This window comes from Telopea speciosissima, chromosome 10 (genome assembly GCF_018873765.1).
Source record: "Telopea speciosissima isolate NSW1024214 ecotype Mountain lineage chromosome 10, Tspe_v1, whole genome shotgun sequence".
NCBI classification, from domain to species: Eukaryota; Viridiplantae; Streptophyta; class Magnoliopsida; order Proteales; family Proteaceae; genus Telopea; species Telopea speciosissima.
In genome coordinates this window covers 8,813,911-8,828,797 of record NC_057925.1, presented here as the reverse complement: position 1 = coordinate 8,828,797, position 14,887 = coordinate 8,813,911, and the positions used below count along the sequence as shown (strand labels likewise).

The window sequence follows — 14,887 nt, the reverse complement described above, 5'->3', positions numbered from 1 at the left end:
CTTTTCTACCCCTCCCTCCTCTTTTGCCTGAAAACTTCACAGTGGCATCGGAGGGAACCTACTTCCTAAAATAAATACTTCTTGAAGACCAGTAGGTTCTGCTATATAGACTATGAATTTTATAGAGATGGAGTACTCGTTAGTATATGTGTAAATGTTAAATTTTGTTGTTCACCTCAACCACATGGGTTACCATCTAATCAATTTATCCGCTTCTTTCTTTTTCAGCTAATGAATCAGCCAATCAGGAGCTCGATTTGGCTGTTGTTTAATTGTTGAATAGAAGGCAAGGTTTTAAAACTTGGGATTGGGAACACAATTTCAACTTACATTGAATTCTGTTTTGATTCGGATAGGAATTAATTGGGAATCAGTCTGAATTGATTGAAACCCTAGAAAATGAGATTGAGCTAAAGAAAGTCGACATTTTCACATTTCATTGTTGTTGTTGGTTTTTTTTTTCTTCAAGTTTTTCATTCAAAAATCTTGTAGATCTAGCTATAAGAGATGAGTATAATTGACTGTCAGGAATTTTACTAATTAAAAGAAGGGAAAATTGTCAAAAAATAAATATTTAAGTATATTTATAATCAATTCTAAAATGGATTTGGGAATCAGCAATGATCAGAATCTGAGTTCGATCAATTCTGGTTCAAATTTTACACCTTTTTTTTTTTTGGTAGTAGATTCAAATTTTAAACCATGTATAAGAACAATGTAGCTATTAGACTATATGCCCATTTTATTGAATTTTGGGGTCAACTCAATCATTGAATCTATTTATCGAACTTTTTTGGATTTTCTGCCCCGTCACTATGCCTAGTGAAGTATAACACTTCATTATTTGTCACATTACAGTACAAGGTTTAATCCATGTGATAGAGGATCAAACAAACATCTCATTGGTACAATTTCAGCTTAAAATGGGTAGAGGAAGTAGCTAAAATTTCAAAAGATGTGATTTTGTATTTGATATTCATCTCAAATTGATGACATTTTGATAATTTTACTAAAACTTTGAATTAAAGTTCAACTAACTTTCCTTGACTAACCCATGTAGTGTCAAGTGGGGCTTTTCTTAAAGGACTAATAGTGATGATTCCAACTTTGTAATTTTTGCACTGGACCACCATTCCTTTTAAGGTCTCTCTCCCTTTTTTTTTTATGCTAATGAGGAAACCCTTGAACGTGCCCAGGTTTAAGGCTTCATTCATGGAGTTTGGATTAGGTTGGAGACTAATCATAGATTCTTCATCCATTTGGTCTCAAGTCTTAAAAGCAAAGTACTTCCCAAAACTTTCCTTCTTTGATCCCAAAACCCGTACGAAGAGGGATCTTGGGTTTGCAATAGTATTTCTCACATTATTCTCTACTTGAAAAAAATTGTGCTCAGAAGAATGAGTAATGGTAAATCTTCGTTTTTTTGGAGTGATTGTTGGATCTCATCCCGTCCTGGATGCCTTCTAAATTCAGCTGCTATTCCTCTCTCTCTCTCTCTCTCTAATAGAATGAATATCATTGATTATTTCTTGACAGAGTCTAGATGGAATACTCCTTTACTACAGAATATTTTAAACCATGTATAAGAACAATGTAACTATTAGACTATATGCCCATTTTATTGAATTTTGGGGTCAACTCAATCATTGAATCTATTTATCGAACTTTTTTGGATTTTCTTTCCCATCACTATGCCTAGTGAAGTATAACACTTCACTATCTGTCACATTACAGTACAAGGTTTAATCCATGTGATAAATGATCAAACAAACATCTCATTGGTACTATTTCAGCTTAAAATGAGTAGAGGAAGTAGCTAAAATTACAAAAGATGTGATTTTGTATTTGATATTCATCTCAAATTGATGGCATTTTGATAATTTTACTAAAACTTTGAATTAAAGTTCAACTAACTTTCCTTGCTAACTAACCCATGTAGTGTCAAGTGGGGCTTCTCTTAAGGGACTAATAGTGATGATTCCAACTTTGTAATTTTTGCACTGGACCACCATTCCTTTTAAGGTCTCTCTCCTTTTTTTTTATGCTAATGAGGAAACCCTTGAACCTGCCCAGGTTTAAGGCTTCATTCATGGAGTTTGGATTAGGTTGGAGACTAATCACAGATTCTTCATCCATTTGGTCTCAAATTTTAAAAGCAAAGTACTTCCCAAAACTTTCCTTCTTTGATCCCAAAACCCGTAGGAAGAGGGATCTTGGGTTTGCAATAGTATTTCTCACATTATTCCATACTTGAAAAAAATTGTGCTCAGAAGAATGAGTAATGGTAAATCTTTGTTTTTTTGGAGTGATTGTTGGATCTCATCCCATCCTGGATGCCTTCTAAATTCAGCTGCTATTCCTCTCTCTCTCTGTCTGATAGAATGAATATCATTGATTATTTCTTGACAGAGTCTGGATGGAATACTTCTTTACTACAGAATATTTTACCTTTGAATATTTGTTCTCAAATCCTTAAGCTTAATGTGTCTAGCTCTGTGGATAGATGGTGGTGCACTTTGGCCAAGAATGGCAATTTTAGCACTAAATACGCTACTAGATCGTTTAATTTTATCTCTACTAATAATAATTTTTCTCTTTCCTCTTGGTGGAATTTCTTTTGAAAGCTTAAAATTCACCCCAAGTTAAAATTTTTCTTCTTATGTGTTCTAAATGCAAGACTTTCAATCAAAGCTACCATTTCCAAATGGCTCCAGATCGATCCCTCTGGTGCTTTTTGTGGAAATAGTGTCCAATCCTATTGGCACTTATTCCTATCGTGCGATTGGGTCAAACACATCTGGGTGGCTAGACCTCTGGGGCTGAGAACTGAATATCTGGCCCATTCCTCCTTCAGAGACCTCTGCCTCCATTTTCTCTTTTCTCAGAAGTAAGATAAAAAATCTTCTTGTTGGTTCTTTGAAGTATTTATTAGGAAAAATTACAATGCCACCCCTGAGATTTGTATTAAATACAAAGCAACCCCCTGTATTTCTAAATTATACAGTCACAACCCCTGAGGTTTGGTTAGTTGTTACAGTCAACCCCACTCCATTATATCATTCCCATTAAGTGGTACGGTGTTGGTAATTCATGACTTAAAATGACTAATATACCTCTATTAGAGGTTTATGGAAATTAAGAATTAAATAAAGGTTCAAGAGCAACAATGACAACCACTTGATAGGAACAACCAGCGGCAAGTCAGTTTCGTTTCAAGCCATGTAACTCCCTCATTACAAACCCAATCTGGTGGAAATTGTGGGATAGGGTTCGTAATCCATTATCCTCTTGATTCCCACTGGCATCAGGCCAGAACAGTAGGTAATAACTTCAAGAAAATTTCTGCAACCAAAACGTTGTGGTAGTTGTAGGTTCATATGTTTTTTTTTTTTTTAAGAGAAATTTCCATTACCCATTTTCATTGGAATAAACATTGAATTGAGTTTTTGACAACCATGACATTAAAAGCTTACAATTAATATGCGGATGATTCAATTATGAGAAATTTCAGTATGAGCAAAACCTTTACTCCCCTACTGGTAGAATCTAAGAAAAACCATAACGACACAAAACAAAACATTTCATAAAATATCCCATTGCCCAGATGGATGAATTGAGATTCTTAAAAGCTTTCAGACACGCCCAGGATTTGCAGCTCCAACTAGGCGTGGGGCTTGCCCAGGATTTTGCATGTCTTCCCAGTGCCTAAAGTGCTGAGGTGGCTCCCTCTTTCTTCTGTCAGTTCGAGAACGAACTCTTACAACGTGCAAATGGATAGCACAGGAGGCGCAGTACTGCATCTTCGCGTACAACTTGGGAAGCGTATAACCGTCATAAACATAGGCTTCTTGAACATCCCTAACCGCAGCTTGTTCAACAATGTTCCTCACAAGAAACCTCTTGATAGCCTTATCCTTAGGGCAGCACTTGCCGCAGTTAGAGTAGCGGATGAAGTTCACATGGCCACGGCCATGCTTGTTGTGGCCACCGTTCCTGCGCTTGAACGCCATTTTCTAAAAGCCCTAAGCCTAGCTCTGCAGTTCCTTGCCTCCTTTAACTCTTCTCTCTAGGGGCAGGTTCATATGTAGATCAGAGTATGTATCTCAAAACAGAAGAAGATTTTGGAGGCAATAATCCAGGGATGGGATCGCCCAGGGGAGAACAACCGATGCCCCAAATCTCAGTTTGAACAAACATGAATCAAGAGAGATCGAACTAGATTGGCTTCACTATGCCCCAAATCTCAAGTCAGGGAGGCAACTTTAAATTTGGGGAAGAAGAGGGCAAAGTTGGAATTTCCCGCTGAGTATTAACAGGATATTAGAAGAGCACAAAGTTGGTATTTAAAATGTATTATTTAACACCGTTCACTCACCGTCCACTCAGGGGGTGTGGCTATATAATTTAGAAACACAGGGGGTCGCTCTGTATGTAATACAAACCTCAGGGGGTGGCAGTGTAATTTTCCCTATTTATTATTACTTGCTATTTTATTTGGGCTATCAGGAACAAAACTTTTATTAAATCAGAAAAACTTGATCCTATTTGGGTGGTGAATCAAGTCAATCGTTGGTTAGTTGATTTAAATATAACCCCCCCCCCCCAAAAAAAAATTTCATCCCATTCTGTATATTCTAGTATTGAGAGGGACATTACAATCTCCCCCAACTCTTCCTTACCAAATTATAAATTTCCTATTTTAATTTCTGCAGGATACCAAACTCCGGGAGTAGAATTAACAGGATGGTCCTATATTATTTTGCTACATGGAAGGTTTATCTTTTTTGCTGCAGGTTATATGAAGTCTGCTACCGATATGGAGTCTGAACTATTCAGCATTAGATCCGGGCTAGACCATTCTAGTTCGGGGTTGCAGATTGAAGAAGTATGGTATTCAAATCAACATATCACCAATATTCTTCCATCTCCAACTTCCTCTCCTTGGCCTTGGCATCTTATTAAAGACCTATTCTATATACATAACCTAGCTCAGAATACCTCCTTTGATATAAAAAAAAAGGGGATAACATTTATATGTCAATATCTCTAAATTTTGCTAGACATGCTCAAGCTAAGAACACTGTACATATTTCGTTTATATAATTCCACTTTGTCTTTTACATAAAATAAAAAGGCTTCATTCATGGGGATTCGAAGTTGGGATTAAGTGACCTAAACCAGCTGAGCAAACTCACAAGGGGTCTTGTTAAGCATGCTTTGAGGATGGCAAACTCCTCTGCCCATCTCCTAGCTTCTTCTCTTATTCCTTCACCATGTAAGTGGGTGGGCATGCCCCCCACATTTCTGTGGGATGTACTTGAACTTGATCGTTGCAGTTGCTCTTAATGCATAATCTATTTCTGACAACAAAAAAAAAAAAAAAAACTCACAAGGGGTCTTTCAAGGCCTTTTTCTCTCTTTCTCTCTCTTTCTTCACTAGAATTCTTTTTTGTTTTTTTTTGTTTTTTGATAGTTGGGCCCCAAGGAGAGTTGAACTCATGATCTTCTTTTATTTTTTTGAGGCGTTCGTCTTTGCCAACTGAGCAAGAGTTGCCACCAGAATTCTTTGTTTCTACGATGTATCCATATGATTCATAGTATCAAATAAACGGTCTACATAAAAATATTGAAACCATTTGATCATTGAATTCATAATTGGTATTGTGGATATTTCTACTAGGAGAGGGTTCTTTAAGCAAGCAATATAGGGAGCACACCAATGAGAAGCCACAAAACAATTTTGCACGTAGGAGACAGAGAGGTTATTTCATGTGATGAGAGAGGTGGAGGGAGATGTCATTTCGTTTGTTTGCCTGAACCCACAGTTAAGGTCAAGCCAACTGACCATATCATATTTCATGGCTAGGTTATTATGCATTTATACATTAACCTTAGCTCTGCCCATCCAATTCACAATAGCCTGGTCCAACACTCCAACCATGCATAGGCTTTGCTGATGAAGTTAGGTTGGAGACTTCTGACTAAGCCATCTTCTCTCTGGGCGCGAACCCTTAAGGCCAAGTACTTCCCTAAATCCTCACTTTTTGACCCAAAAATAAGGAGGAAGAGAGGATCTTAGACCTGGAACAGCATTACCCATGTCATTCCAGCCCTCCAGGAGATTTCAATTAAGAAAATGTGGAACGGTAATTCAACCTTTTTTGGACTGACCCTTGGACCCCCTCTCTGCGGGGTAGTCTCTTTCCCTCTTTGCAGGACCTTGACCTGAGGAATGCAAAGGTTGCTGATTATGTTGTGGATTCTAGATGGAATTCAGACAGTATAGATTGTTCAATTCCTTTGCATTTGTCTTCTCATATTTACAGGATCAAATTATCTTCTGCTGAGGACAGCTGGTGGTGTACTCTTACCAAAAATGGCATTTTTAGTACTAAGCTAGCTGCTAAATCTTTGCTTTCTCATGATTCCTCTAATACTTCTGTTAGGTCCACTTGGTGGAAATTTTTTTGGAAACTAAAATTCCACCCTAAATTCCAAATCTTTTTTTGGCTACTTTTAAATGCAGGTCTCTCGGTTAAGGCAGTTATTTCCAAATGGAATCAGGTTGATACAGACTATGCTCTTTGTGGATGTGGTGCTGAATCCTACTGGTAATTATTCCTATCATGTGACTAGACCAAACGCATCTAGGGGGCTGGGCCATTGGGGCTAAGGACTGAATGCCTTTCGCATTCATCATTGGAAAACTTCTGCATAGCAGCTCGTTCTCTAGATAAAAACTCTTTAGATTGGTTTTTCAAGATGTTTATTATTATGTGTTATTTTATTTGGATTACTAGAAACAAGGTGGTAGTGGGGCTAGAAAAACCTAATCCCAATTGGGTTCTTAAACAAACAGAATTGTGGTTATCCAATTTGAAGATTTCCCCTCCCCCTGTTTCATCCCATGCTGTAATGCTAGATAGTTTTGATGTGGTAGGATTAAAATCTTTATCCATTCCTCATTTCAGTTATCCTATCTTAATCTGTGCAAGATACCAGAACTCAGGAGTAACTTCGGCAGGATGGTCGATTGTTTTTCTGCTAAATGGTATTTTCATTTTGTTTGTGGCAGGGTATATTAAGAACTGCAGTGGATGTGATCCAGAGGTAATTAGTATTAAAAATGGTCTTGATCTTTCAAGGAGTTTGGGGTTGTAGATTAAAGAAGTATGGTGCTCCAATCAAGAGATCGTTGATCTTCTTCCATCTCCAACTTCCAATCCTTGGTCGTTGTCATTACTTAAAGATCTTTTGTATATACATAACCTAGACCCTGATATACACTATACTACTACGAGTGACTCTTTTTATCGTACGATAGCTAACAACCTTGCTAAGTCAGCTTGTCTTACGAAGTCTATGTATATGTTATCTCCTTAATCTGCAATATATAATTTCTCTTTCATAAAAAAAAAAATACTCCAATCATGCTTCTTGGTTCTCAATTTCTCATCAAAGGTTCAAAGGTAGGAGTGTAAATTGGTCCGATTTTGGGCAACGGGTTCAGTTCGTTAAAGGTTCAATCGTAAATTTCATGACCAAAATCTAACCAATAAATTAATCGATTCCAAACCTAAAATCTAACATCATGTACCAATTTAAGTTCTTAATCAAAAAAAGACAAAAGGTGCCAAGGGACAACAAAAACACAAATATATATAGAGAGAAAACACAAATATATATAGAGAGAGATATTTTTTTGATAATAATATATATATATATATATATATATATAGAGAGAGAGAGAGAGAGCCAAAAGCAGTGACAAGTCCTCTTTTGTCTCTTCTTCTACAAAGTACAAACCTTTAATTATAAATGATTAGGATTAGAGATGGATGTGCCTTTTAACTTTGAAAAGGTTTCGGTTCGAGCGGCTCTAAATAGAGCAATTGAATCTAGAACCTTTGAAAGAATCGGACCAAAATCAACAATGACCAATTATCTAATCGGTTAAGAAATTAGATTTAGAATCGGACCAATAAGTTAATGGGATCAGGGTTTTAGTTCACAGTATTGGAATAGGTATTAGTCAATTCCAAAACCAATATCGTAATAAATATATATCGGTTTGTATTGGTCATATCGAATGGTTTTGCTTTCAAAGATACCAATGTTGTAACGTTTTTTAACCATTTTACCCTCTGTCCGTATCATAACACTGATCCAATATCAACCACATATCGATATTAGTTTCAACTAATATCAATCGGTCAATACGGTCAATCCGATACCGATTCCTAAATTGACACCCCTACTCAAAGGTTCAATAAAGAAACCAGTCCAGATTCAATGTATTTGAAACCCAATAGCAATTATGAACGCCTTAGATTTTTTGTCCTTTTTCCCTTATTTAATTAAGTAAAGATTCCCATGCATTGGTTTTGCCTCATGGTGCGCACTGCGCACCCCACGCGCGCGCCTACCCAAGGTCCCACATAGACCAAGATCCCATTTTAAAAAACATTTCGGTCAAAATTGTCCCTGTGCCCCTGTTCTTAGTGGCTATGACATAAGACTGACACATGCCCTTGTCGTTAAAGTTACGTGGAGAGTACATAGGATTTCAACCATTAGATTAGAATCTCAAAACATTACCAACGATTCCAATTTACTAATTTACCCCTGTTACCGTTCTGAAACACAAACCCACAACGTCCTATAAATAGTGCTCCGTTGCATGCGCTTCAGAAAATGCTTACCTTGTAAACCACCGGAAAAAAAATTCAGAGACGCTATTTGCAGTGAATTGGGAGGTACTGAATCGGTGATCGAAGAAGAGCTTCCGAAAACCCTAGGTTTTTGGTTTTGATAGGAGCTGAACAGTTCCAAAGTTTTGATCTTTTTTTTTTGTTTTATTTGACGATGGCGACATCAGTGGGGGCTGCGAACACTGCGGTTGTGAAGGATCCGAAGCTTCAGCTGCAGAGGTTTCATGGTTTGAGGTCTTCTGGTTTGGTACCTTTAAGAAGAAGTGTACATATCTTACCGGTTTCGGCATCGAAGTCTTCTTCTCTTGTGACCGCTGTCTCGACTGTGAGCAACTGAGAATCCTTTGAATCCTTTGTTTCTCCATTTTTTAGTTTGATTGAAATTTGTTCCTTTTGGGGTTTATCCTGTTAGAGTTTTTTTTAGATGTGATTTATTGTGTTCTAGTTTAAGAGATCATCCAACATATTAAAAGATAAAGAAAATATATGATTTGTGTGTGTGTATGGTGATTTGATTTGTTAGTTTTCAAATTTCTCTGCTTTTTGATTGAGTTCCCGGACCGAGTCAGTTCCTTGTGTTTGGCGAGCATTAGTTAATTTTAGATTCACTATTCTGTGATCTCTACAGAATGCTAGGATATTGAGTTTTGTGTGAGTCACTCACAATTCACAATTCACATTTCACAATTCACGCTCTTCAACATTGCTTTAAATGTGAATGGCCTTTTGTAACTTCTTCGAATTCCAAGAGTCTTATCATCATTATTGATTGCTATTGGAGTTATGTCCTTCTAATTTCATCTACAATGCCATATGGCACACCTAATAGTCCAGTCCTGGCTAACCTCCTCGGAGGATGTTCTGAAATTTCCGGGATACCTTATGATTTCTCTACTTCCTGTTTCTGGAACAATATTTCTATACAAGTATTGTGATCGTTTCAAAACTCTCTCCTTTGCAAGGAGTAAATAGGTTTTACTAGTTCAACTTAGATCATTTTTGGAAATTTGTTGGCGGTTATTTCCATCTTCTAGATCATCCTGGTTATTTCTGAAATTTGTGTTTTGGCAAGATTGCCTACGTCCATGGTGAGATGAGAACTACTTCACTAACAATGGAGAATAGGGTTATAGCCACTCATCCTCACGTCTCCTCTTGTTCAGAGAATACCTCAAGCCCTCAGGCCCTATGGGTTTTGTAAAGGCCCTTCATAATCAACCCACAAACCCATGAGACAGAATACAAGACATCCTACCACCAATAAAAGATGGCATGCAGCATGGTGTAAATTCAACTGTTATCTTTTTTTTTTAGATTCTCTTGTTTTTTCTTTATGTGAAAATATCTGTTTGTCTCTTACACCTTTCTTCCACCCCTTTATGCAGCATGGGGTAAATTCAACTGTTATCTATTTGCTTTTAGATTGTCTGTTGTTTTTTCTTTATGTGAAAATATCTGTTTGTCTCTTACACCTTTATTCCACCCCTGATCATAGTCTGGCCTTCTGCCTTCCATCTTCCACTTTGTTTTTGGTATTGTGGAGGTTGTACCATTCATTTTAGTGGTCTGTTTTTTCTTTTAAACGTAGGGATGTTATTGCTAAACTATTCAATGATGCCATCAGTTTCTAATAATTAACTGCATTCTCTTCTGCAGCCAATAAAGCCAGACACCTCTGCTGAGACTAAACGTAGCAAGGTTGAAATAATCAAAGAGAAAAGTAACTTCCTGAGATATCCTCTCGATGAGGAGCTGCTGACAGAAGCATCAAATGTAAATGAGAATGCCACACAAGTGATCAAGTTTCATGGGAGCTATCAACAATACAATAGAGAAGATCGTGGTCCAAAATCTTACTCATTTATGCTTCGAACAAAGAATCCATGTGGTAAAGTCCCAAACAAACTCTACTTGGCTATGGATAATCTTGCAGACCAGTTTGGAATTGGAACTCTTCGCCTGACAACCAGACAAACATTTCAACTACATGGTGTTTTGAAGAAGAACCTTAAGACCGTGATTAGTACGGTTATTAAAAGTATGGGCTCATCTCTTGGTGCGTGCGGTGACCTGAACAGAAACGTTCTTGGTCCTGCGGCACCATTTACAAGGAAAGATTACTTGTTTGCCCAGGAGACTGCAGATAACATTGCTGCACTCCTAACTCCTCAGTCAGGTGCTTACTATGATCTATGGGTTGATGGGGAGAAAATTATGTCAGCTGAGCCTCCTGAAGTTGTGAAGGCTCGTAATGACAATTCTCATGGGACAAACTTTCCTGATTCCCCGGAGCCCATTTACGGCACCCAGTTCTTGCCAAGAAAGTTTAAGTTTGCAGTAACTGTACCAACTGACAACTCAGTAGATATTCTCACCAATGACGTTGGCGTTGTTGTAGTTGCTGATGCTAATGGGGAGCCTCAGGGTTTCAACATTTATGTGAGTATTATTGCCATATTTTTTTAACTTATAATCCGTTGATTTCTTTACCTTAACTTGCTAATAATTTCCACTGCAGGTTGGTGGTGGAATGGGAAGAACACATAGGGTGGAGGCGACATTCCCTCGTCTAGGAGAACCACTGGGATATGTGCCAAAGGAGGATATATTATATGCTGTCAAAGCAATTGTTGTTACACAACGAGAAAATGGGAGAAGAGATGACCGAAAGTATAGTAGAATGAAATATTTGGTCAGTACATGGGGGATAGAGAAGTTCAGGAGTGTTGTTGAGCAATACTATGGGAAGAAATTTGAGCCTTTCCAGGAGCTACCGGAGTGGAAATTCAGGAGCTATTTGGGATGGCATGAGCAGGTTTGGACCTTAAGATATAGATCCCTTTTTTTTTTTTTTTTTTTGTTGGTTTTAGTTTAGCCAATTGGTTTATCCTTGCAGGAGCCTATTTAATATGCATCTAATATTTTGTGCCCAGGATCTCAACCACAACTACCCCCATCCCCCCTCCTTCCCCCACTCCCCAAAAAATCCTTGGTTGATTCCTGATTGATTACAAATTTGCTTGACAGGGTGATGGCAGTTTGTTTTGTGGTATCCATGTTGATAATGGTCGTATTGTTGGAGCAAAGAAGAAGGCTTTAAGGGAGATAATTGAGAAGTATAGCCTGAATGTGCGTCTCACACCAAACCAGAACATAATCTTGTGCGATATTAATACTGCATGGAGGCGGCCGATCTCAACAGTTCTTGCACAGGCTGGACTGGTGGTAAGATGTTTATGCTTTTGCAGTGCAGATCAATGGGTTAATCTGCAAACACAATTTGATATAGGACCCAAGGCTGGTCGATGTAAATTTTAGCTGAAGGAAAGCGGTCAGAGTCCATCAGTGATTCAGAGTTAAATCATATAAGTTAGGGAAAATTACATGATTAGCTACTTTTGGGTTTTCATTTACAAAAGTGTCCACCCTATGTTTGAGTTAACAAAAATAGACAAAAACAAGTTAAGGTTTACAAAACTGGACAAAATAGTGTCTCTCCCTCCCACACTTATTTTTTAGACATTTTTACCCTTGTCATTGCCTTCTCGCCTAGGCATCCTCCTTTCCCTGCAACCCTACCCTTGTCCCAGCCATTGCCATTCTCTGCTACCCCAAGTAACAGAGGAAAAAAAAAAGAGAATTTTTCCGAGGGGAACTGCCGAGGAAGGAAGGACAGTCACTGTTTTGTCTAGTTTTGTAAAACTAAACTTGTTTTTGTCTATTTTTGTTAACTCAAACATAGGGTGGACAATTTTGTAAATGAAAACCCAAAAGTAGCTAATCATGTAATTTTCCCTCTAAGTTATCTAGGCTGACATCTGATTAACCTATTGCAAGGGACTGAATTTAAACAATTGATACCAGATTGTCCTGGTTAGGGTAAACATCTTCCAGACCATATTGTTTTCAGCGTGATTTATTAGTCATTAATAGAAACTGCCAAGGGGGCTGGTTCCTGGTTTGGTCATTTAAAAAACTAACTTTAACATGGCATATAGCTATTTTTTAGTAAATGAAAAATTTGGAAATAACTGAAAAGTAATGCTAGCATGTGGCATTTGACCCACCCCTGTATTGGAGCGGGACCCATTGTATTGGTGGGATCACAAACATGTCTGGCCCACCATGTGCACTAATAACTTAATAAGTGTGTTTGTTGTGCTTTCTTAATTAAAAACAATGAGATAGCAGTTAGATATGTAACTAAATGGAGATTGATGAATGGAATTAGATTATTTGGAGAGCTCCCATAGATTTCAGTATGGAAACTTTGTTGTAGTTCTCTAGAAAGTTTCCCTTAATCTGGCTCTGTTCATCGATTTTCTTGTACATCTCTATGTTAGTTTGCAATATCAGACTGTAGTATTCAAACTTGAAACATAACATTGACCAAGTAGTTTCATTTCTCTTTTCTGTTTCCCTTTTATGGGAAGAAAGAAGACATTGACTAGATTTTGAACATGAACAGGATCCTAACTATGTAGATCCCCTCAACCTGACTGCAATGGCATGCCCAGCATTTCCACTTTGCTCACTGGCAATAACTGAAGCTGAGCGGGGAATACCTGACATCCTTAAGCGGGTTCGGGCTGTATTTGATGGGGTAAGTAAATAATGAATCCTTTGCTTTCTGCAGGTGGCTTGTAATGGTTCAGAATGGTTATTATATGTCATTCAACTCTTGAAAGCTGTAGTAACCTGTCTAGTTGGGCACAAATATGTTCTCTGGATACTCAACATCACATAGCTTTTGGTATAACAGGTCGGTCTCGAATACGATGAATCAGTGGTGATAAGGGTAACCGGATGCCCCAATGGATGTGCCCGCCCATACATGGCTGAGCTTGGATTTGTTGGTGATGGACCAAACAGTTACCAGGTATTTCAAGAACTATTATGACTAAAATATTGGAAAAACAGATTATGTAAGAGACTGACTGGGACCAATTTTCAAAACCACTTTCCATCCTAAAGCAAATATTGAAATCTAAATTGAGCTAATTGCTTCTTTGTTGACCAGATTTGGCTTGGGGGGAAACCAAACCAAACATCTCTGGCACAGACCTTCATGAATAAGGTGAAAGTTCAAAACCTAGAGAAGATTTTGGTACCATTGTTCCACAGTTGGAAATGTGAACGGCAACCAAAAGAATCATTTGGTGAATTCACTACTCGTATGGTGAGTTAAAAACTCTTTTTCCCCCAGTTGTTGATACTCTTTAATTGGTTTATTTTACTACACATATTGACATGGACTGCATTCTTCTGTTCAGGGTTTTGAAAAACTCAAGGAGAGAGTTGATAAGTGGGAAGGTCCAGTAGCTGTATAAGGAGACACATGAGGCGATGGTCCAAGTGGCTAAACTGCTAATTTAAATGCATTCTTGCTAGTTGGCCATGGAAGTTATTCAAGGTTCTGTTGCCTCTCAGCAAAGTGGGAAAGATTAATAACTTCCCCCACCCCTAGTTAAACAAATGGAAGCTTACATTGGTGGATCCATTTGCATTCAAGCTTTGTATGATTTATGGAAGATAACAAGTCTACAGTGGTACATAATTCCCAACCTTGACGGTTGGTTGTTTTGGAAGTCCCTTCTCCAGTGGTAATTTCGATCCAGAGCTCGAATCAGCTCTATATCAGTGTATCCAGAGTGAACAATTCGTTCAACAGAGGATGCAAGGAAGCCATGTCCAGCAGAAGACTTTAAAAAAGGGATGATATTTCCATTTATTTTTCTCTTTTATGTGTAGCCTGCATTGTAGCCTCTTGTTTCTTCGTTTCACTCCCTTTGATTTGAGCCATTGTACTTCGCTCTTTTAACAACAAAATTTCTTTTTCCCATCTCAAATGTGAAGCTACTATATATCCATCATTAAATCTCTCTCTCTCTCTCTCTCTCTCTCTATCTATCTATCTATCTACGAAGCTTTTTTTGTTTCTGAATTGCCAAGTGCCACTGATATTATACCACTGTGGAATGTACAACCCAAGAGTATACTCTGTGAAGGGGTTTTAGTTCTCATGAAGTAGGTACACGCTATAAAAGGCAAGGGTTAAAGTTCTCTGCACTCATGGGGTTGTGGGCAAAATGACTGACCCGCCCCCCTTAGATGACCCAAACCCGGCCTATCCCCCACCCTGTGTATGTGTCTGGGCACAGCCTGCACTCAGATGC

The 14,887-nt window shown here is 38.1% G+C and overlaps 2 protein-coding genes across 2 annotated transcripts; one reads left to right on the top strand and one right to left on the bottom strand.

Annotated features, from left to right (window-relative positions):
* Positions 1–3,513: 3,513 nt before the first annotated feature.
* LOC122641897 (40S ribosomal protein S26-1-like) lies at positions 3,514–4,066 on the bottom strand. Its single transcript, XM_043835217.1, has one exon. The coding sequence runs from the start codon at positions 4,008–4,010 to the stop codon at positions 3,633–3,635; it is 378 nt and encodes a 125-aa protein (XP_043691152.1). The 5' UTR covers positions 4,011–4,066; the 3' UTR covers positions 3,514–3,632.
* Positions 4,067–8,763: 4,697 nt separating this feature from the next.
* LOC122641896 (sulfite reductase [ferredoxin], chloroplastic-like) lies at positions 8,764–14,079 on the top strand. The gene is made up of 8 exons (XM_043835216.1): positions 8,764–9,036; positions 10,368–11,150; positions 11,230–11,526; positions 11,739–11,936; positions 13,180–13,314; positions 13,474–13,590; positions 13,732–13,890; positions 13,985–14,079. Exons 1-8 carry the CDS (start codon positions 8,866–8,868, stop codon positions 14,039–14,041), a joined length of 1,917 nt encoding a protein of 638 aa, XP_043691151.1. The 5' UTR covers positions 8,764–8,865; the 3' UTR covers positions 14,042–14,079.
* The last annotated feature ends 808 nt before the right edge of the window (positions 14,080–14,887 follow it).

Coding starts and splice junctions, on each gene's coding strand:
- LOC122641897 (XM_043835217.1), bottom strand. CDS start 4,010: ATGGCGTTCAAGCGCAGGAACGGTGGCCACAACAAGCATGGCCGTGGC.
- LOC122641896 (XM_043835216.1), top strand. CDS start 8,866: ATGGCGACATCAGTGGGGGCTGCGAACACTGCGGTTGTGAAGGATCCG. Junction 9,037..10,367: donor TTGTGACCGCTGTCTCGACT/GTGAGCAACTGA, acceptor TCTCTTCTGCAG/CCAATAAAGCCAGACACCTC. Junction 13,591..13,731: donor ATGGACCAAACAGTTACCAG/GTATTTCAAGAA, acceptor TTTGTTGACCAG/ATTTGGCTTGGGGGGAAACC.